The 23,650-nt window shown below is 30.1% G+C and overlaps 4 protein-coding genes across 5 annotated transcripts in view; 1 reads left to right on the top strand and 3 right to left on the bottom strand.

Annotated features, from left to right (window-relative positions):
* Nucleotides 1–23,650, bottom strand: part of LOC113368437 (rab11 family-interacting protein 1) — a 34,434-nt gene that overhangs the window by 6,661 nt on the left and 4,123 nt on the right. The window contains exons 1-2 of one of the 2 annotated variants that reach the window (XM_026609982.1): nt 1,878–2,013; nt 1,300–1,444 (exon numbers count right to left, since the gene is read on the bottom strand). The exons of the other annotated variant lie outside the window; for it this stretch is intronic. Of the exons in view, the coding sequence (XP_026465767.1) occupies nt 1,300–1,444; nt 1,878–1,908 (176 nt within the window). The 5' untranslated portion in view covers nt 1,909–2,013. Of the gene's footprint in view, nt 1–1,299; nt 1,445–1,877; nt 2,014–23,650 lie in introns of those variants that run through there. 2 annotated transcript variants of the gene reach the window in all.
* Nucleotides 2,310–4,759, top strand: LOC113368438 (general transcription factor IIH subunit 4-like). The gene is made up of 9 exons (XM_026609984.1): nt 2,310–2,639; nt 2,708–2,812; nt 2,878–3,009; nt 3,081–3,263; nt 3,566–3,830; nt 3,889–4,133; nt 4,203–4,317; nt 4,376–4,510; nt 4,574–4,759. Exons 1-9 carry the CDS (start codon nt 2,500–2,502, stop codon nt 4,718–4,720), a joined length of 1,467 nt encoding a protein of 488 aa, XP_026465769.1. The 5' UTR covers nt 2,310–2,499; the 3' UTR covers nt 4,721–4,759.
* LOC113368435 (zinc finger protein 37-like) lies at nt 5,289–18,392 on the bottom strand. Its single transcript, XM_026609980.1, has 5 exons — nt 17,794–18,392; nt 8,099–8,330; nt 6,072–7,800; nt 5,775–5,997; nt 5,289–5,699 (listed from the first exon to the last, which is right to left on the bottom strand). Exons 1-5 carry the CDS (start codon nt 17,941–17,943, stop codon nt 5,463–5,465), a joined length of 2,571 nt encoding a protein of 856 aa, XP_026465765.1. The 5' UTR covers nt 17,944–18,392; the 3' UTR covers nt 5,289–5,462.
* On the bottom strand, nt 14,784–17,662 carry LOC113368436 (enhancer of polycomb homolog 1). Its single transcript, XM_026609981.1, has one exon. The coding sequence runs from the start codon at nt 17,381–17,383 to the stop codon at nt 14,927–14,929; it is 2,457 nt and encodes an 818-aa protein (XP_026465766.1). The 5' UTR covers nt 17,384–17,662; the 3' UTR covers nt 14,784–14,926.

Here is a 23,650-nt window from a genome sequence, read left to right as displayed (position 1 = left end):
ATGTAGTATACAACTCTGCATTACAGAAATGTTCAAATTGCAAAATATAAAATATTGATTTTCACAAAAACTTTTCATTAAAAATTTTAAATAATTATTTGAATAGGTCATGCATCACACAATGCTAACAATAATATTATATAAAGGCAAATTAGCATATCTCACATTTCTATAGCAATATAAATAGTTTAATTGGATTATGTTTTCACTAATTACTTTTAAAAAGTATGTGTAAAAATTGCACACAAATAATGTAAAATTACTATATTATACAACATAAATTATATGATACATTAATGTGCATATGTACAAATATGCAAAACTTACTTATTATATAAATCTTAATGATAATTAATTATGGAATTAAAATCAGAATATTAATTAAGCACTGATTGTTTTGGAAAATGTGGCTAATTATAGTCATTTATATATTCAGATTGAATTCATTAGTCAATTAATTTAAAAATAAAATTATTTCAATCAACAACTTTGTGAATTAATATTGAAATAATGCATTATTGTTCACCAACAAGTTTCAAGAGTTAATGAATATTTGCATTTCGTATAGACCTGTTTATAATGTATTATTGCATATTAGACTTTAATTATTGTAAGTAAAAACATTCGTGAATAGCACAATACTAGACAACAGGAAAATTATCATCTAAAACAAATAAAACCAGGCGGAACACTATATGAAGTGCTACAAAATGATTCAATGAGCTTCCAAAAGAAATAAAGATGACCAAAGAAAAGAATCAATTTGAAATTAAGTTAAAAGAATATTATGAAAAAATGTAGATAAATAAATTAAACCAAAGCATGAATGTAAAAATAAATATACGTATGATTGAATTATAGAATAAATGATATAGGGCGTTGTTATGACCATATCATATGTAGAAAATATATATATATATATATATATATATATATATATATATATCTTTGTATAGATATTTTGTTCGATCTCTCATACCAGGCACTTCTCCCTCTCTGAGATGTATAAGATTTACATTAAAATTCAAATATATATATATATATATATATATATATATATATGGATATGAAAAATCATCAAGATATATATATATATATATATATATATATATATATATATTTAAGGTACATTGTGTGAAAATAATGATTTAAAAAATGAAACAGTTAGTAAAAAAAATTCATTTATAATGCTTAGATAAATATAATAAAAATATGTGCATAAAAATTGATATTTGCAAAGTTAAACCAAATTCCAATTCAATATATAAATGTAAATGATATAAATGTATATTTACTCACAATTCACATTCTTCATGCCATTCTAAATTAACTCCCGATTTTTCCTTCACACTTGTTTGAAATTTATCCTTTCCAAGACCAATTGTAACAAAACAATCATTTGTTCCATTTTTACCTTTTGCGATTAATCCTCTTGCTCTTTGAACTTTATTATGAAAATAATAAATAAATTTTATTAAAAATTACAAAAATGTTTTAATTTTTGCTGTTTACAAATTAAATTTTTATACATAAATATATGCTGCACTTTATCTTATTTAGTATAATGACATATCATAATGACTAACTATTGTGGAATTAGATAAACATTTCAAATATGAATCATTGTTATACAAAATTCCATAAAGTACCGTTACGATTAATGAAGACAAGTTTTCGTAATATATGGGTTAAATATTTTAAAGAGTTGAGTAGATAATATTATTTTAAAAGTGATTGTATCTATGAACAACTAATTGTGCAAGAATATATATATATATATATATATATATATATATATATATATCTGTTTTATCATAAATATTGACAATAATTAGGCATAATATTATTGTTTTTTTTTTTTAATATACTCTACGCACCTGTCACTTGTACATGCGTTGGACTCCACATAACTTCATAAACACTATCAATAAATTTAGTTCAAAATAAAATATAATAACAAAATTTTAACAAACAAGCAAACACTAATAAACCATTTCGTAAGCATTTGACAATTCAATGAAACGTCACGTCAAAAATCTGTCTATTTTCGATCGCTTCATGTTCTGCAACATCGAAGAAATAATTAATGACGAGTAAAAAATATAACATATTTTTAACTGATTTAGTTGTTAAAATTTTGTTGATATGAAAATTTTTATGGGTTTATTTAAATTGTTTGCATACGATATATATATACATTTTTTAATTTATTTATCATTTTCAATATTTAATTTTTATGCTTTTCATTTTAATGTTGGCACTGTGAAGTATGAAAAAAGTGGAATGTTAAAACCAAAACATGGTTAGGATTTCGAACAAAAATATTTCCATGTCTCTTGTCCCTTTTCTTGTTTGACATTTCTGTTATTGTTATTAAACCCTTGTTAAAACAGAGCTCTTCAAATAAATTTAGTTTCTTAATGACTATATAAGTTGCACCTTCATCAAAAATATTTATTGTATATCAAACACCACCCTGATTTGTGCTAATGTCTAATAATGTCTGAAAAGAAAGTTAAAAACTTGAATAAGCATGCAACTTTGGAATGTAAAGATTTGCACGCCTATTTAAAATCACGTCCTCCAGAATTGCTAGAAAAGCTCTACAATCATCCTGCAATTTGCTTAGCTGTTTATAGGTACTGGTTGAAGATACCTCTACCAATTATGTTTAATAGATAACAAATAAACTTCAAAATTATTTTAGGGAACTGCCTGAATTAGCTAGACAATATGTTATACGAATATTATTTGTAGAACAACCTGTTCCACAAGCTGTTGTTGCATCGTGGGGAACCCAAGCTTATTCTAAGTATGTATGATTATTGAATGTTTTCTTAAAGTATAACTTTAGTTCATATTTAATTTATAATATAGAGAACATTTGGGTGTAAGTGATGCTCTATCAGAACTTAATGTTTGGAAAATTGTCTCAATACCAGGAGGTCTCAAGGCATGGGAGTTAACACCTACATTTAAACGTAACTTAAAAATTGCTTTATTAGGAGGGTATGATCTTTATAATATGTCTGCGCTATTAATACAATTTAACGTTTATAATTAACCTTGGCAATACACAGTGGCAGACCATGGTGCATGTCCTCCCTAGATGCAGATAATAAAGCACGAGATACAGCATTTTTGGATGCTTATTGTATGCAAAGATGGGAATGCCTTTTACATTATATGGTGGGTTCAAACCAAACTGAAGGTATATCAGCAGATGCTGTTCGAATATTGTTGCATGCAGGTCTTATGAAAAGGTAAATGAATCCTAATTTGTGTTGTATAAGAAAATGTATTATAACTATATAGTTTTAAATTTATTAAAAATCATTACTGGCATTTGATACATATACTATTTTTTGTATGAGATTCTGTTACCTTGGTTATAGTAATCTTTCTCTTTTTGCCTGATGTTAATTAGCCGAAGATCAAAATGTTAAATTTGTAGCGACCTGTGAATAGAGTTAATAATTTTGGCAATGAGCATCTCTTTGCAACACACAATTATTATATGTATATATCTTTTTATTTTATCATATATTATACATTTTTAATTCAGAGATGAAGAAGATGGTGCAGCTGTAATATCAAGATTAGGTTTTCAATTTTTGCTTCTAGACACTCCAAGCCAAGTTTGGCACTTCATGCTCAAATATTTAGATTCTGCTGAATCAAAAGGCTTATGTTTAATAGAATGCTTAGGACTTCTATTTCAATTATCCTTCAGCACACTGGGAAGAGATTACAGTACTGAGGGCCTTTCTCAAGGATTATTGACATTTTTGCAACATTTACGTGAATTTGGATTGGTATATCAAAGAAAGGTATAATATAAGATATTAAAATAAAAATAAATATATTATGATGAGTGGACAATTATAGAGAAAAGCTGGAAGATTTTATCCAACACGTTTGGCAATTAACTTGACAGCTCATCGAACAGGTACAACAGACTCATTAAATGTAGTTCAATCAAGTGCTAATGAGCAAAAGTCGAGCTCAAATGAAAAGGAATCTCAACAACGAACTGGATATATAATTGTAGAAACAAACTACAGAGTGTATGCCTATACTAATAGTTCCTTACAAGTCGCTTTGTTAGGATTGTTTACAGAATTACTTTATAGGTGTGTTATTTTAGAAAATCATATAGTCATTATAGAAATGTGAGGCCAACTACAGACTTTACTTCGTAGGTTTCCTAATCTAGTTGTGGGCGTCCTAACAAGAGACTCTGTTCGTCAAGCACTGAGAGGGGGCATAACAGCAGATCAGATAATCAGCTATCTTGAACTGCATTCTCATCCATCGGTAATTTACTTATTATCATTGATTTATAAATAAATATAAACAGTGTGTATGTTTATAGATGATGCATGAATCAGCAATTAACAATAATTCTGCATTACCCGCTACTGTTATTGATCAAATTAGATTGTGGGAGAATGAAAGGAATAGGTTTACATATACAGAAGGCGTGGTTTACAATCAATTTTTATCTCAGGTATGTTGCTATTGTTTGTTAAAATAATTTGAATTAATATAATTTCACTTTTCTTCATTCTAGGTGGATTATAGTGCTTTAAAAGATTATGCTCAGCAAATGGATGTTCTTGTGTGGCATAATGACCGCACAAGAACTTGTGTTGTGACAAAAGAGGGACATGAGCCTGTAAAAAAATTCTGGAAACGTTATTCAAAAGCCGGCAGCTAACTGATATAATGCATCATTATAATTATATTATTTATTATATGGAACATACACTTTTTTTATCAATAAATGATTTAAAAAATCAAGATTCCAAATTACTTATGGTATTTAATATTAAAGTAAAATAACTTTATGAATATTATACATTATGCATGTAAATATATATAAAAGTTAAGAGGCCATATTTATTGCAAATATATCCTAAACATGTAAGTGTTTTATGGCAAGCCATTCTACAAGATTTTAGTCCATATTAGTCTTATATAATAATAAATAAATTTCAAAATAAAACTTAAGTTTTAATAGTAACTACTGTTTAAAATTGATCCATTCTAATAATAAATTCCTGATGTTTTATAAAATATTCAGCTGAATTTAGAAAAAAATATGGTAACTTAATTTCATATTAAAACATCATAGTTCAGTAAAAAACACACTTCTTAATATGAATTATCTAGGAAAATTTTACAACTAATACGTAATAATAAAATGATCCATTTAAATTAATTATTAAATCATGTAACATTACATGGTGAACAAATTATAAAACTTCAACAAAGTTTTTGTCGTTGTATTTACATTTTTGTTACCATGTTCTATTAAATATCAGGGATGAAAACATTTTTTTTTTTAACTAACACAAATATATTCAATTGCTAAGATTAGAAGTAAACGTGGTTGATAATCGGTAAGTGTAATATATTTGTATAAAATTATTATCTACGATATTGTTACAGCGATCTATTCATGTCATTGTCAAAATTGACGAATCCAAAGAATCCTTGTTTATAACTATCATACCTTCATAGTCAATCAATTCCTCATACACTTGTTGATCATTCAACTCATCCAGTTCTTCAATAACGGCATGCTGATCTATTTCAAAAGTTTCTTCATCAAATTCTTGTCCATCGTCTTCATACACCATAGTCTCATTTACTTCAATTATACTGTTTTCCGGATCTGTTTTAATATCTTCAATCTATGATATAAGAACATAAAGTTATTGTTTAAATGCTTTTTCTGATTTTCATATAAAAAAGTTTTTAATAATTACTTGAACTATTGTCATTTCCTGCAGTTCATGTGATTGGGGCCGAGTTTGAACCCTTCTTTGTCCTTTATTGCCTCGCATAGTGGCCCCGGAATATTGATGTCTTCGTTCATGTACCCTGAGATCGCCAAATCGCTTGAAGGCGGCTGGACACAATTTGCACTTAGCGGGTCGTTCGCCGGTATGTTCCATCCGGTGGAAATTTAAACTCGTCTTTTGGAAAAATCTGAAATTTGCGAATTTCATTTAATCTATATATTAATGATAAAGTAAATTTAAATTTAATTACTGTTTACTTACGTTTGTGGGCAAATATCACATTTAAACGGCTTGATTCCGGTATGCATCTGCTTATGCCTGGTAAACGATGTTACAGTCTTCATACGTTTGTTGCAAATTTTGCACAAGAATTTATCTGCATTATGATGTGTATTCATGTGAGTTTCAAGACGACCACTGGACATAACTTTTCCGCATTTATTGCATTCAACTTTAACCACTTCCTCGCCCACATCGTCAAATTTACGTGGACGATTCCTTTTGGGTATTGTTAACGTTTTCAGATCATGAACGTGCCTATTATGAATATCGAATAAATGTGCACCTTGAACGCTGATATGGCATCTATAGCAATAATAAAAGTTGCTTTTGGAACTCTTACATTCATGAGTAATCAAATCTTCATCTTGAGGAAAAACGCGCAAACATTGTCCGCACTGTCGTTCGCCAGGATTTTTATGGAAATTCATGTGCTGTTCCAGCGCTTCTGGCTGCAGAAATCGACAACTACAAATTTCACACATATGAAGATTATCGGGATGAGCAACTGTGGTATGATGGTGTAGTAAATATGGATAAGGAAATCTTCTACCGCACGTTTCACATGTAAATTTATTTCTACTCGATTCAGTGTGAACGACGCGCACATGCTTTTGCAATACACTTTTCTGTTTGAAAGTTTTTTCGCAGTGCGTACAAGCATATTGTCTTTGCTCAGTATGAGTTTCCATATGCGATTGCAATGCCTTCCCCATTCGGAAACTCTTTCCGCATTCGTCACACAAATAATTTCTGGTACCTTTGTGAATGGACATGTGCTGGCGCAAGCTGGTCGCACTCGCCAACATCGTAGGACACTCCGAACAAAGAAACCTCTTCAGCCCTTTATGAATATAGGACATGTGATTCAATAAGCCAACTTTGTTTATAAAAGTTTTACTACATACTTCACATGTGGGAAGTTTGTCCCTAGTATGCTTGCGCTCGTGTACCGTTAACAACCCTTGTGATAAAAACGCGCTGTTGCAACCTTCGAATTGGCATTTATAATCCAACTTATTCATATGTCTTTTCATGTGTGTATTTAATTTATGTCGCATATCAGTTTGGAAAGGGCACATGTCGCAGGCATATACTTTTATAGTGGGCATGTTAATATGCACCGGCTTACCATCAATGATAACTCTTTGCTTTTTTTTCGGCGAATTCTTCGGAACAGTTCCATCATCAACCGGGAGTATGAACTCTACGGTAGGTATTTCAGGATCTTGAATAATCGCGTCTGAGATGTTATCAGATTTATCAAGGGAATCATCTAAGTCTTCATTTAAATTATCTTCCACCTGAATAACTTCATCTTGCCCTTCATTGTCATCGCAAATGCTTTGAGTTTCATCAATTATGAAGTCGTCTAACAAAATGGTTTCATCATCATTCGTAGAATTTTTCAGCATAGATTGTGAGCTAACGTCATCGTCAACAGCCGAATAGTTAATTCTATCCATGTCAACCTCCTCAACATATTCTTCGTCGACTTCAATCATTTCTGAAGGGGAGGCCGGATCTATCATGTCAACAATCTCATATTTGACGCCATCCGCTTCGTACGTCTGTATATGTCCTGGAAACTCTTCTTCCTCAGATACTTCAGTTGACGGTTGGATTATATTCTCAGATTCTTCTATTACTTCTTCTTTGATTACGATATCATTATCAATCGGTTCTTCTTTGACGACGGCCATTTCCATACCTTTGAAATAATTTTAACAAATTTTAAGCTATTAAATGTAATGTAAGCACGCTATATATTTACAAATACTGATAGCAATTAAATATCTGTCTAAATTGATCAAAATTAATTGATAAATCTTAATACAAGCCATGTTATGGTATTGTCAAAACAAAACGTAAATTATTTGAGTATCATTTACTTAAACACTTCTACTATTGCGTGATTAAGTAATTTTAAATGTATCATAAGGCACAAAAGCTGGTCGGTTTATCGAAACTTTTCGGCCGTCCAAATCGTGAAAAGCCATAAGATTTACCTATTTCATCTACAAGTCTTATCATGGTTTTCGCCATTTCCTTATCTCCGATATTCTGCTTTTTCATGTTAGAATCACTGCCTTGCTTGGTCTCCAAATCTGCAGAAACTCCAACTAATAGCGAAAGCATATTGCAGGAAGCAATTGCTTTCCGCTTCAAGGAAGCTGCAATGTTTAGATGCGCCAGACACGGCTCGCATACTTGCTGGGGCAACTTGTCGCTTTGGACCACCTATGTAAAACAAACATATTACACAAACATAATTACGCAATTCTCATATATATAAAAAACATAACTTTTTTCTTTTAAAAATTTAAATTATCTCTTTGACTAAATTATTTAATCGAGATGATTTTTTCAAAAAGTTAGTTAACAGATCCATTCTGAATAAATCTTGATGCAGGATAATGGTTAAAAATAAACTTAAATTATTTGCCATAACTTTCATAACCGTTAAATAAAAATATATATAACAAATATTGATACATTTAGCCATTTCAATAAATTAAAGCAAAATGTCCCATAAAGCCCACTATATTTGATAACTTTAATTTGATCATTTTAAGCAGCAACTAGCTGTAAGTGGAATTCTGTCTTAAGGCAATTAACGCATCGTGCCTTAAGGCAAATTGCTGGACTTCCCGTACCAAAAATTATTATTTTTTTAAAAACGATTAACATTTTTGAAAAAAAATTACTTTGAAAAAATAAGATTTTTGAGAAACTATAAATTGGACAAAAAAATACTTTTTTTCGAAAAAAATTTAAAAAAAAAAAAAAAGTTTTATTTTTTTTTTTTTGGAACAATTTTTTTTTCTTTATTTTGACATATTGTGGAAGATCTGAACTTTTTTTTCAAAGCAATCGTATTGCTTTAACTGCATAGGGACAAAATATAAAGCGCGTAAGCGCCGCGTCGCTATCTAATGCATAAGCATTGATACGGAACCCATAGAAATTTTAACAAAATGTATACTTATTGTTACAATCTCTATAAAATATCTGATAATTTGATGTGCATATGTCTAATGATCATTTTTGACCGCCAAATGGCTCATTTTTTTACTTTTTTCTCCATATTTCGAAACCGCTAGACCTACCTTCATGAAAATTTTATCGATTCTTCATCTTGTCAATACAAGTGAAATGTTTTTTGAATTATTCAAATCGGACGCTCCGTTCTCTTAAAAATTGAGTTACTGTTTTCGGCACTTTTTGCCCCGTATCTTCGGACCGGCTAGACCTGCCTTCGCCAAAAACTAATCAGCACGTCTCCTTATCAATACGAATCGAATGTTTTTTGAATTATTCAAATCGGTTGATCCGTGTTCCCGAAATCGTCGACGAAAATTTGTATCCGCACTACATACACACACGTACATACATACATACACACATACACACACACACATACATCCATTTTTTCTAAAATATGCCAAAATGTTCAGAAACCTCTGAAACGTAAAGATATATAAAATTTTTCATTTTTGATTTTTTTGCGATTACTATAACTTGCCCTACGGGAAGTTAAAAAATATCTAGTATTAAACGTTTACTTATACACAATTATATAATTCTCGAATGGAAATACCAGAAGAAAAAATTAGAAACCAGAAGTATTATTATTTGATGTAAATATTTTATGATAAATATTTTGCTTTTATTACAAAATTTACTACATTATTTTTATATAAAATTAATCCAAAAAATCAATTATTTTCTCATCAAAAGAAAATAATTAAATCGAATTTGATTCTCAAGTTTTGCGTTTTTACTTTGGTCAACACTATTAAAATTACGAGTCATTGAGTCGATCATGTGGTCGACCGAAAAGTTTTACAACTCGTCATTTATTTATGAATTTTTTAGAACAATTATTTTATTGATATTTTTCTAATTTTATTTTATTCATAAATTTTCATTTCAAAAAATTAAATGGGATTTGACAAATCCTTAGATCAAAGTTGTCGGAGTCGTGGAGTTGTTAAGCGTATATAACTCCACCATGAAGCGGAGTCAAATCCGAGTTGATCCGGCTTCGGATATGATAAGCTCATCTCTATTACCCGCATGTGTTATTTCTATAAAATAAAATTATTCTTTATATTCAATCTAAGAAAGAGCTATTACTGGCTCTTTATCGTAAAATATACAAATAATATTTTTGATCAGTTTTTATTTTATTATGATTAGCATTCAAGAAATAATATTGAGTTTATAAAAAAATATTAAATGTTTATGAACGAAATAATTGGAAACGCATTTGAATATATATGCGAAGAATCGCTTTTTTCATGGTTATACCATTTATTTTCTTATGTGGTATTCAAGTATTCGGCCGAATAGTATAAATGGTGCCAAATATTCCAAATAACAAAAAGTAGCCAAATAGTGGTTGTAAGTCAAGGCATAACACAAATAAATATGTGGCGCGTTACTAATATAACAATTACTGATAATAATTATATTAATACAAACAAGCTTAGGCCCCAAAAACCTGCCGAATATTCGGTATTCGGTCTCGGGAGCATGCCGAATATACTATTCGTTGCAAGCTAATTATTACTGTGGTTCTAATAAAGTAAATAATAAAATTGCATCTATTCTGATCATTTTCTAATCTTTTTTAGATTTTATTTTTAAGTTTAAGTGACGGTTTTTTACCATAATGTAAAAAGTATTATATAAAACCATTCATGCTTCATGTCTAAAAAGATCAAGTTGGCTTCTCTTAGTGAAGTAATCATGATATTTTCTTTGGTCTAATTTGATTACCATGATACTATGCTGTATTCTAGTTAAATAAAAAAAATGGCTAGAAAATGAAACTTTACTAGGTTTTTTACTTCGTTCTTTGTTAAGAAGGCTAAACTGTAGATATGTATTTTTTATTTATGTAGATTTTTATTTTGAAAATGTTTTCGAAGGAAATTGTCATTGAACATGGAAAGAACTTTTGTAAGATTAAAATATTAGATTTAAGTTTTATATTAAATACTATTGACGTCACTGATATATTTTGCACTCTAAAGTATTGTTATTTCAGGCTATGGAAAAACCAGATTAAATGTATTTCGTTTCATGTATTTTTCGGTATGTATATTCCTGATTGTCAGCCAAAGATTGTCGTAGTTAGAAATATGACCCCTTACTATTCAATAAATTAAACATTGGAGCTATTCACACTTGAACACAATTTCATTATTCTGTATCTTTGAAGTAATAATTTCATAAAGGTCATAAAACTGCCTGTGAGACGGGAAAGCGACAGCTTCCTTCCCAAAGCAAAAACGCAGTAGCAGATTTAGTACCAGTTTAGGAAAGTCGGATATGACATATCCGGCGAGACAACTCCACTCGGATTCACTCCGAGAGAGCAATTGTATCGGAGTGATAACTCTGGTATGAGTTACCAATATCTAGCGGGTAACCATTGAATGATTCATATAAAATAATATAAAAATGTAACAATAAAGTATCTTGTAAATATTCAGAAAAAAGTTCTTCGCGTGTTCATTTATAATGTAAATAATCTACATAACAATTACCTTTATAAATAGCAGAAAACTTCGTGTAATACAGATTATTCAAATAAAAAAATTCTAGAACTTACTAAACACGTGTACCACACAACAAATCTAATAACTTACTGATTAATAAACATTTTTTTAAACAATTGTATCTTTTAAAAATAACCGCCGATAACGCTAGAATCTCGTCTCGATCGTCTTCAGTTTGCCTTCAACTTTGATTCTGTTTATGTTTCACTTTTATTTTCTTCAAACACACAAACCTTTAACAACAGCAACAGCTCCACAAAAAATGACGCTGAAAAATCATATATTATGTGCAAGATCAGCAATCTGTGCAATAATAAATTAATCTGTCTTCGTATATTCGAGGAATGTTTTGATTTTAACTCTTTTACAACAGCATCCAACAGACGAATTGAAATGGATTGAAACATTCAATTGGAACACGCTTTCAGCACAATGAACATAACGTAAGACTATTTGAATCAACGCAATATCAATGCGGAATAAATGGGTAGAGGAGGGCAGTAACAAAATTGCATGCCACTTACCTAATGCACGGTGATTTTCGCTAGATTAGAATAATTAATATTCCAATCAAAATCAAATAAAGAAACTAGAATTACCCAAATTTGACCCAAGAATATTGATAGCAAGTCAATGTGTTGATCACTTCAAGTACTTTATAATCAAGGTAACAAAGTCAAAGAAGAGTTCACGAAAAATAAAGCACTCACTATCAATACATGCCACCAAAGGAGCGATTTGTTGCTCCAACATACGTGCACAATTCGAGATATGAGCTTTCTCGAAAAATGTTAATGGCAATATGAAAATGTGAAAAATTTCGTCAGTTGTAACAATGATTTTCCTACCATATAAATATTTTGGCTGTTTTATGATAGTAAATTGTTTTATAGTTAGTCATTAATACTGATTGTTCCAGTTATACAAGATGTTGAGTGTACGATTTCATGCTTTTTGCACATTTACAAAATATTATGTAAGGGCCAAGTCTCTTGAATTAGACGTGAAATATGAGTATGGCTGTGTTTAAGGGGTTAGGGGTACTTGGAGGCCCAAAAAATGAGAATTTTCAGTATTTTTTTTTTGTTATTAAACAATGTTTTTTTAAAAAAATATTAATACGGCATTATTATACAATGTTTTGACTTGAAGTAACAAAATTTTTAGAAAAAAATAATAAATATTCCCAAAGTTATAGCTGTTTTTGTTGACCCTGTTTAAAAAAAAAAATCTTTGAAAAAAAAAAATCTTCCATCGGGCCCGAGTTTATTATGTATTCTAAAAGCTGTATAAATTTCATTAAAATTTACTAAGCGGTTTTTTAGTTACAGTGGTCACCGGTTCAGAAAACATAGTTTTGAGAAAAACGCGTTTAAAGTTTCACATTGGATTTACGTACAGAAATTCGAATTATTGAATTACTTAAACCGAGTCATCTATTTCTAGGCCATATATTAGTTCATCAGTCATTGTGCAAGTTTCCAAAATTTCCATTTGCCGTTGCCTACGAAGCATTCTGGCCTCCCGAATGTTCTCGTTGGCGCGCTGATCTGCCACTTTCATACGTGCAGCATCCAATTTTTCAGCATACCAATGGGAATTATACCCACAATTGGGTTCTAGGGTATCCATAATCAATAATAATGATTATATATATGCAATCAGCAATTTGTACGATAGTAGAACTAGTATTCACGGTTTTTTGTCATATTTTTTACACTAGTTGGTTGAAGCTTTTAATTTTTTCTGATTATGGATTCAATCTTGAACTACACATCTTGAAAGTAAATTATCATTGCTGAGATCGTCGTAAATCGGTTTAAAAGCTTTTAAAACATCAGGAGGTAAGGGAGACTAATCTTGAGTATAAGTATCGTGCTATCCACTCTCGTCAGCGCGCTGGTAAGAGTCCAATAACTCAAAAAGTAATCATCGGATCAACTTGAAATTTTCAGAACATTTTCAGGATATTACACTTAATGAAAATGCAAAAAAATAAAAATCGATTTTTCAAAAATTCCAAGTACCCCTAACCCCTTAAACAGGAAGAGTTGATAAAGAATATAAATCCAGACAATGGCCTTACAATGATTTCTAAGTTCTAAAGGTGGAAAAAATCACCCCGAAAAAGTCGCAACAGTTCGAGCATGAGAGTTGTTCAACGAAACATGTCTTAACTAATTTCCGCGATATCATGAATGGACCAGAAAAACATTCATAACAAAAACCATAGTGCACAGTGAAGCAAATTAATGGCATTTCAATGTATATATTCATATGTAAAAAAATTCTTTAGAGATACGAGTGTGGTTACAGAACGAATTAATTTCGTACGTCGAGTTACGACTGTACGTCTATCCTTTCATCTATCAAAAACGAACTAAATATGCTTTCTTGACTCTGTGAACAAATATTTGGCAGAAAAACAATAATGGAATGTACTTTGCATGCAATCTTGCAAGGATTACACACCTATAATCAGGTGCATATGAGCCACGGTAATTTTTAGTTATGCTAATCCGGAACGAAATGGGGGGCAGGGTTAATAGTTTTTTTATATGAATTTTTAAAAATCAGAATATGCGGAAAAAAAGTTCAGCAAACTTTATTAGTCGATATGTAATAATTTTTATCTATATCGTATTTTATATTCTCTTTCTATGTTTTTTTCGCCTTTGAGTCTTGTATAAAATTCTATTCAATTGTTCATAACTAATTTAATTTTCAAAAAAATAGTACTTGTTCGTTTATTTTCATAATTTTTGTAAATTTACCTATTAATTTTCGAAAAATTTTCGGGACAAAAGGTCTAAATCCGGGACAAAAATTGCTTTTAGAAAAACCCGGGATACAAGATAGAAAGCCGGGACTGTCCCGGCCAAACCGGAACGTATGTTCACCTTAGTAATGTGCATATGAGTGCAAGTAAATAAATATCAGATATAAGATATTTTACTATTTTTATTTCATTGTATAATTATTGTAACAAAACTTTGGATTCGTGTATTTCTATATTTAATACATTTTTGCATTTTTGCAATTATTTACGAATTCATAATTAAAGTTCAAAGAAAACACCACAGAACCCATGATTTATGACATTGACATCACGATAAAACCCGACTAATAACTTATCGATACTAACATCGACATGTTTAAAAAGCACATAGCATTAAATATAACTACAGAGTCATATCCATTACACACGTCGAAATATCGACCCGGGAATGTATTGTAGAGTCCAGTCGGGTTCTCGTAAACTGCCCCTCACCTATTTGTATTGTTACTAAGCGTAATTTCCCCTTTTACAACATTAGTGCAATTAGAGTTCTTGTTAAACATTACACTTTCAACACAATTCACTAATGAACCCTCATTCAAAGTCGAAGACTTCATTAAGTCAATATTGTTCCTATACACTTTTCTCCTCAGTGCCTCAGATACACTTTCCGATAGAACTGAATTGTATGACATGGTTGAAGAATTTACAGGTGGAACCTCATGTAGTTTTGATTCTAGTTGTATTTCAGAAACAACTGGCTTCACATCTTCCACTTTAATTTTAGATGAAGAGGAAGACCATTTTGATGCTGAAGACGTTACCGAAAATTGTGAACAGCCTATATGTTCATTATAACAAGTATCATTATAATAATACCTATTATCACTACATAAGGAATCTAATAAATCATTGTCATTATTATCAGCTAGGTCTACGCCATTCTGAAGGGTATTAAGATTGTCTTTTGTTTGATTTAATAATAATTCAGCCCCCTCAGTTAGTTCATCTCCGAGAGCTAATAAATTTCCATCATCTAAAATATCAGTTAGATTTGTATTACTACCATGAAGACTTTTCAAATCATTAATTTGACTTTCTGACAAAATACTATCAAGAACACCGTCTTCCAAAGCTATGCTCTCACCACTTTCATTCAAGAAATCTGTAACAAATGGATCATTGACATCTATTTCGTCAGATGAGGAACTCTGTTCATTACACAATTCTTGTAGAGCCAATTCTACTAGTAAGGGGTCCCTGTCCCGTGACATATTCTGTATCTCGACTGACACTGAATCAGTCGATTCTAATATTGGCGTATAATTGGAATCAATAATATCACTTAGAGGTGTCCGTGGTCTGAAATGCAAACACTCATTTGTTATTTCACTAAACAATGAAACTTTTTCATTTTCTAGTTTGTCTAACTCCACATCACTTAAATTATCATCTGCCTTATCTTTACCACTTGCACTACACCTGCCTCGTTCAGTAAGAAGTAACCTAACAAATCGTTGCTTTTTATGAAAGTCTGTTTCTTCAATTTTGTCACAATTTGTTTGATTATCATGAATGGTGAAACCTAGTGAAGACCAGATATCATCAATGCCACTTGCTCGGTCGATGATAACTCGGCCACCACGACCCACTCGACGCCTTGCAAATCCCAGCATTCTCTTTCGTGGATACCGCAGTGAGGCCAAAGAAAACATTTCATGAGGCCTATCTAGATCATGGCTGTTCCTAACAACTGGGCAATGGTATGAACATGCCTTATTTCTATGAAAAACAAATGCAGATTCTTCTTCGGCCTCAGGCATTCCTCCTAATGCTGATGATCCTTCATCCTCGCCAGAGCTCTGAGCATTAACTGCTGGACTAGCAATATTGAAGTACTTTTCTCGATGTGTTTTATGTTTCCGTTTCTTGCTAGGGCGCTTTTCTCTTCTTGGAAGGTACTCATCACGGTCTCGGTCCTTTTCTCTGTGAGAATTTTTACTTTGGTATGAACCTGCAGATAAGTAGTTACTTGTATTCCAGGAATTATATTGGTTAGCGTACTGATTGGTAAATATGGGAGCAAATGCTGGACGGCTAGGTTTAATTGCAGATAATTCGGACATTATTTGACCTGTAAAATCTTTGGCCTGATATCTCTTTTCACATATTTCTATAGTGAGATGCAGTAATTCTCGTTTACTTTTTTCCCTTTTTCTTGTTAATTCTAATAAAGTAAGCGCACGAGAAAGATCTCTCCTTAACTTTAGCATTTTTTCATAAGAAGTTTCATCATTTTTCCTGTTTTTCCTAGTTTGCATTTTTTCTGTCCTTCTTCGAAATGCTATATAAGGATTATTAGCAGCACCACCTCGGTTCTCAGTTTTAACTGTTAAGATAAGAGGATGCTGAGTTTTGAGCCTTTTATTCAACCAATAATCATATACTGCTATTATTAAATCATCGTCTTGTTTGAGCAATGCCTTCGCTTCTGCCAATGTGACAACAGTTTGCCCTGAGCTTCTTTCTAGCCTATCCATCATCTGCTCGAATTGAAGCTGAGATAAATCAAGCCTTTGCGATTGTTCCGTAACCCAAACTTCATCACCTGAATCCATATCATAATCAGGAATATCTTGTTCCATTGCTAAGGGTTGCATGTGTATCAACTGCCTAGGCATTTTGCAATCGGCATGATAAGATCGTGTATAAACTTCGTGTTCCCCAAGATCCAACACTTCAGGTGTTGGAATTATGAGTCCTGTACATATTGCCCTTTGTAAATGATGTTCGCATTCTTCCTCTTTGTCCATACCACTTGGCATTTGAGGCACAGCCCTATTTATCGCAGTGTACTCAGCTAAATCGGGCAGTTCCTCTGCCATATAGACTGGCATTGGCTTGGAGGCGTCCAGCGCTCTCGCTCGGAACGATAGCTTAGACATGTTGCAACTTATGGAATACTTTTCGGACTCGAAATTAAGGAACTGCAAAACGCGCGTACCTAACCTTACTGACGTAAAGATTTTTCAAAAAAAATCGTTCATAATTGTATCTATGAAGTGAAAATAATTCACAAGTAGTAAGTACTTGACGTCACATTGGCACATTATGCAAAATTATTTACTAAATCATTTGTTTGTAAACAATAACACTAACTAAGCACGATTGAAATATACAAGCGAAACTTTTCCCGCTTATTCACCAATTCAATACGTCGACGAGCACAATCAAATTACACGCTTTGGAATAATACATTATTATTGTTTATAATAATTTTGTTAGTAGAATATGTTGATGTCGAATTCGACTAGTTTACGATTTAAAAATTGTGTTTAGGTTATGTTAAATTTACCTTGAGATCTGTGACGTATCGTAAATGTTCGGCAGGTTGGCCGTTTGGTGGACCGAAAATGTTCCTTTGCCTCTCAGTTTCTTGGAGGCATATTCGGCAGATTTTAGTGAAAGGACCGATGGAAACAACTCTGGTCTTCATATTTTGCATCTTGAATCACTAATTTTTCAAAATAAGGGCACAATCTTTTCAAAAATCGTACATTTTTCGGAAATCCTAACCATAACTATACTATCTATGCAGAATGGAGTATCTATGAGACGCAAAACAATCGTCGTTCTTTTCTCTACGCTAGGTTTAACTTATCTTCGGAAAAAATCATCACTTTGCAAATGCCAAAAGCACCTAATTTGATTATAAGTGGAAAATCGATTCGAACAATAAATAAAATTTCACGAACGACGCGCGTACGACATCACGAATACAGGTTTGCTCACGAAACTAAAAAGCTTAATTCGATTCATGCCACTAGTGCCAGATTGCAAAATACGAAAAAATCTACATTTATTTCATTCAGCTGCGAAATGGATCTAGGCAAGTGTAAATAGAGTTATTTCAACCTGCGATTTCAAATAAAAGGTGTATTATTTAATATAAAATTACATGTGAAAAAATTATATGTTTTGTGATCCCATATATATCTGCAGTAAATAGCATTCTGGCAATATTGAAACACATACAAGGAAAGTAAAATAACATACTTAAAAATTGTAAATGCATTCGTTGCAATAGTACAAACCTCAATATGAAATATTAACTAAATCCACAAATTATATCAAGTAATTAAAACTGGAAATCATCAAAATGATTTATTTACCGTATAATTTTTTATTCTAAAAGTGAGGTTATGTGGCGAGTTTGCTGCAATTTCTCAAACCTTTTTGCCATGAAATCGTCGACATTTTTTAATTCTCACGGTTCAAAAATTTAAATAAATACCATTACATTCGGGATTTTTTATTGCTATGATCATAATTTTAAGCATTTACAATAACTGCACATACAAACAAAATATAAACCACTACTATTTTATAAAAGGATATACATTTATCTTTTAAAGTATTTATTTATTTACATATAATACAAAGAAAATCTTTTAAAGCAGAATCATATTTTAAAAATGCATTTTCTCGATGCAATTATTTAATTCATTTGTAATTGAACATGGTGTCGCAACTTAAAAACATGCTTATAAAATTAATCTGCTGTTTAAATCAAGTATCTAGTTCCTATATATGATTATATTTTAATAAACTCCCAACAAGTCATCATAGCATTAAAATTATAATACACCATTGGTACAAAAATCATGTACAAGTATATATATGTATATATGCTTTTTCTTATTGACTTTAGCATATCCTTGCACTTAAAATGTAAATATTCTGAATTAATGTTTCACAATGAATCAGTATCTGATCCATCCAATAAACTTTAAAAAAAACGATTTTTTGTTACCATGTACTTAATTTTTTATAAATTTAAAGATTTATCTTCAGTACACCTAGGACATTAAATCAAGACAAAATATAACATATATAAAAAATGTAAATTAATTGTTAAAAGAAGGGTAAGATGAAATGATAAAATGGATATAAAATGATACAATAAATGAAATACATTCATACAATAGGATAAACATATCGTAATTAAATCATGCAAACGTGATGAAAAAATAGAAAAAGTATAAAATAAGCAATACACTTTAAAATTATTAAAGTAAGCAATTTAAAACTTTTTTTGTATTGTCAACTTATATATTTGTTATTTTGTTGTGTATAAATCTTTGGTTGATTTTTTTCATTTAAGTTTCTAATTATTGCATGAAGGATTAAACTGAGTCTTGAAATATCCACAGTAATTAAATAGAATAAGAGAATATGATCTTTCAATTATGTAATGGAAATAATTTTATCTGCGCAGTGAAATTGATTTTTGTATTGTATGATTTATTTATTTATCAGCAAGTTAATTTAAAATTGGTTAATCAGATATGTTCTATTTCATGTTTGCATAAAAAATCATATTTATAAATTTTTCAGAAGTAACGTTTTTATCAATCAATTTTTACCAAATTGATCCTAAGACCTCTATAAGTTCAGATTTATGATACATAAAAATAAAACTTGAATTTATCACATTTTTAATAAGTAAAATAAAAATACCAGCAAAACTTAATTGATTTTAATTATTTAATTTGGATAAGTGAATTTATATCAGCATTTACCATAATGTAAAATAGTATCACATCACATTTAAGTTTATTTAATTACAAAGAATAAAAATTTTTGAAGTAACTTAATAATGTACAACATAGACAACTATTTTTAATCGTTTACTCTGATAACAAAAATTTATTTTTGCATTAAAGCATTTTAACTTCTTTTGTAAACACAAATCACAATTGTGATAAAATTTGCACACAATCAAAAGTAAACTTAAAATTCTGAATATGATTCTAGAAAAAACTTTTGATCAGAAAATGACGTAGAAGAGTTTAATAATTTTATGTTAAAATGTTAGTTATAGTAAAAAATGCAGCGGTGTAGAAGAAAAGTAGGTCTTGACTAAAACCTGCATAAGAATGTGCTACTAATTAAACTTTCTACCCTAATAAATCTAATATAACCCATTTTTATTTGAAACAGATGATAATGAAGATTAATTCGAGACATAAGTAATCATGTTCGTACTTATTTAATTTTAATAAAATTAACCATGTAATTAAATCTTAATATAAACTTCTATGTCTTAATTAATTTATATTTGAACACATTTGAGTTGGCTGACTAGTTGTGTTAAGTGCTCTTATCACTAAATACAAAACTACAGTATGGTCTATCAATCCGATTGCCTTGATTTGGCACAAGCTACAAATTAACAATAATACTTTGAAGGCGTTTATTTAATTTTGTAGCCACTTAATGATGAAATTTATAGATACCTCGGATAAAATTATAGATTTCTTTGGGACAATTTCATATTTTTATAAGACATTGTAGTTAGAATAAATCAACAGTGTTTACATTGTCTATTTTGGTTCTACAATAAACTGCCCCTCATAAAAATACTGGACACATTTTATTAAATTTATTTACTAATTCGATAGCTACTTTCATTAAATAATAAATTAGTCACGTAATTAATTAACTCACAAATTACTACATTTGTTTTGATAGACATATTTCCGAATGTCTATAAATATATTAAAATATACTTTATATAATAATTTTATATACATATTGTTCACACGATATAGATTTATGCAAATCGAAGAGACAATTTTGTATTTATTTTAAATAAATGTATAGCTCTATTAAAAATATTTTGTGCTAATTACATTCGATCTGAGACTAGAAAACGTTTGACATTTTAAAGAATATATAATTCCATTATAAATAGGAATATACAAAAAATATAGTGTTATTGAAAAAGAAGCATAAGAGTGGTGACTATTCATTATAATTGCTTTAAATGCATCAAATCTGTTCAAATAATAAACAAATGTATGCATCACAGCATTATAATCTATAATTTGTTCTATCATATTTATATATTATCCAATAATATTTTTTGAGAATTATGCACCACTCGAAGCTATTTCTGACCTAATGATCTCAATACATAAAAGTACGGAATTAATAATCAAATCCTACAATACTTTCGCTTCAAATTGATACTGCGATAGCTATAAAAAATATTTCGAATAAGAAAGTTTTAATTAGGAAAACTAATCAAGTTCATCAAATACTTTCAAACAATTATAACGCTTCTTGATTTTGATACTTGCCTTGATTGAATTGAATACCAAAACATGCATCTAAAAATCAAGACTTCCCATAATATGTAAAATATTTTTTAGGCGATATGTACAATGTAGGCAGTCAGTAACTAGGGAATGCAATACCGGTATACCGAATTACCGGTAAACCGCCCGATTTTTCGGCGGTATTTTTACCGGTATTTATTCCAAAAATGGTATTTTCGGTAATTTTACATAAGCGCTATTTGATACATAATACCCTAATATTTAAATTTCTCGGAACAAATTTATCTTTAAATTCCATAATCGCATTAACAGCTATATCTTCACGTGCTTCTATTAGATAAACAAATGTCAAATATTATCTCAACTCGTCATTAATCTGAATATTTATTGCTTTCCAAAGGGCTTCATATCGTGTTACAATAAATAGAATAGGACTGATAGATAATTCTGTTTGTTTCATCTTTTGTAAAAATGTAACGGTTTTTTAAGTGATATTTGCGCCAAAATATTTTATATCATACTGCGTAATCTTTATTTTTTTCTAACTTTATACATAATAATTATGATAATTACTAAATATTTTTGCTTCTTATTACAATTATAAAATATTATTTTTCGAAAACGTTTCGAAGTTTGAAAATACTATAGAAGCATCACATTGTTTTAAATAACAATACTCAACAATTATAGTAACTTATTATTTATCTCGACAAAGTATCCAATCTTAAATTAGTGTAGAAAAATTATTTTTTTAAATATTGGAGATTATGCTAATTTAACACATCGGATCCAGACAATACAGTTTATTATAATAATGTAATATGATCTTTTATGAGTTTTTGGTCTTTCTTACTCATAAGTTTGTTTTTGGTGAAAAGTACTCAATATACTTGATAGTGATAATGAATTAAGTGAATTGCATACACTTTTGTTAAATTATTATTTAAAAAAATAAATTTATTGTTTAGTTGAATATAGTTGTAGTTGTATATACATTTTTTTATAATTGTACTAGTAACTTTCAATTTTGTTTACGTTTATTGAAGATAATAAAAATACCGGTAATTTACCGGTATTCCGGTTTTAAAATGAAAAATTACCGAAATACCGGTATTGAAATTTTCTATCGGTATTGCATTCCCTATCAGTAACTATATTAAATTATTTTCAACGCATGCATATTTTTTAACTGATAGAGTTCGTTACTATCACAGAACCAATACGAGCGGAATGTTTGTCAAAAACAAAATAAAATATTAATAAATATGATTTTACCGCTGTGATTCTATCGTATGTTATGAGGCGGTGGTTTCGTCACGCACGTGATTAGATGGCCCTGGTGTGGGTTCCGGCTCCTCTCTGCTCACCGGGAGCCATTTAGGGCAATTCCGGGAGGTGGAGGCGACAGGCTGATACTCACAACCTTGATAACTTGAACTGTGCGGTATTCGACTATTCGAACGCATGTGGGCAGGAATGGAACGCGATGTATGGTTGTAATTCGAAGAAAATGAAGTTCTGGGAGGCTGAAAAATAGAAATAGTATTAAAAATACTTTTTAATTATGACAAATGAACGTTGTCTTCTGATGATGATGATACTGATTAGTTTTAGGTGAAAATCTACCGAGCCGTATTCTTGTAATTAACTGCTGAAAAAAAATTTTAGGCCGATTTTTATGGAACTGTTTTGGCGATATATATTATGGTCTTTTAGAACTTACTGAGATATTACGGCCTTACGACAAGTAGTTTAATTTTAAAAATTTATCAAAGTTTGAGAAAATGATGATATAGTTTTTTTGACGTTTGTTAAAATTAAAATTAGACGATTTACTTGTTATAACGATGAGCACTTGGTCTTAATGAACATACTAAACCATTAAAGTCCAACGGAAACTGGTTCAATTATAAAAATTATTGATTCGTGAAAATTTGTTTATAGAAAATACTCCGAAATACGTGACGTGTACGTTCGTTTTCAATTATGTGTAGTAAAGTAAATCCACTCGGAATACTTTAAATCACTTATAAATTAATTTATTTTTTATTGATTAAGTCGTTATTTACACATATCGGAAAGTACATG

This window comes from Ctenocephalides felis, unplaced genomic scaffold, assembly GCF_003426905.1.
Source record: "Ctenocephalides felis isolate EL2017-DRISC unplaced genomic scaffold, ASM342690v1 CF-g0.4_SCAFFOLD_01170, whole genome shotgun sequence".
Classification (NCBI taxonomy): Eukaryota; Metazoa; Arthropoda; class Insecta; order Siphonaptera; family Pulicidae; genus Ctenocephalides; species Ctenocephalides felis.
This window is presented reverse-complemented; position numbering and strand designations above follow the sequence as displayed.